Source organism: Nestor notabilis, unplaced genomic scaffold, assembly GCF_000696875.1.
Source record: "Nestor notabilis isolate BGI_N333 unplaced genomic scaffold, ASM69687v1 scaffold4458, whole genome shotgun sequence".
NCBI lineage: Eukaryota > Metazoa > Chordata > Aves > Psittaciformes > Psittacidae > Nestor > Nestor notabilis.
In genome coordinates this window covers 16,223-16,617 of record NW_009939507.1, presented here as the reverse complement: position 1 = coordinate 16,617, position 395 = coordinate 16,223, and the positions used below count along the sequence as shown (strand labels likewise).

The 395-nt window shown below is 69.6% G+C and overlaps 1 protein-coding gene across 1 annotated transcript in view; it reads left to right on the top strand.

The window, feature by feature from the left end:
• Window positions 1-7: 7 nt before the first annotated feature.
• LOC104409883 (phosphoglucomutase-1-like) overlaps window positions 8-395 on the top strand; it is a gene marked incomplete at its 3' end in the record, with an annotated part of 16,086 nt that continues 15,698 nt past the window's right edge. Inside the window, exon 1 of the mRNA XM_010019890.1 lies at window positions 8-278. Within this exon, the coding sequence (XP_010018192.1) occupies window positions 51-278 (228 nt within the window). The remainder of the gene's footprint in view (window positions 279-395) is intronic.

Genomic DNA, 395 nt, shown 5'->3' with positions numbered 1-395 from the left:
TTCCCCCCCCGCCTCCCGCGGCCGCCCGGAACTGCGAGCGGCGTCCGGCCATGGTGCAGATCGTGACCGTGAAGAGCAAACCGTACGGGGACCAGAAGCCCGGCACCAGCGGGCTGCGCAAGCGGGTGACGGTCTTCCAGAGCAATGCCCACTACACCGAGAACTTCATCCAGAGCATCCTGGACACGGTGCAGGCCACGCTGGTGGTGGGGGGGGACGGCCGCTTCTACATGAGGGACGCGATCCACCTCATCGTCCGCATCGCTGCTGCCAACGGGGTAAGGGGAACGGGGAGTGCTGGGCTCGGCTCCACGGAGCTTCCCTTCGGGAAAGTGGCATCGTACCGCCCCGGGGTGTGGAGGCAGGGGGGGGCCGGGGCGGGGGGGGCGAGGACG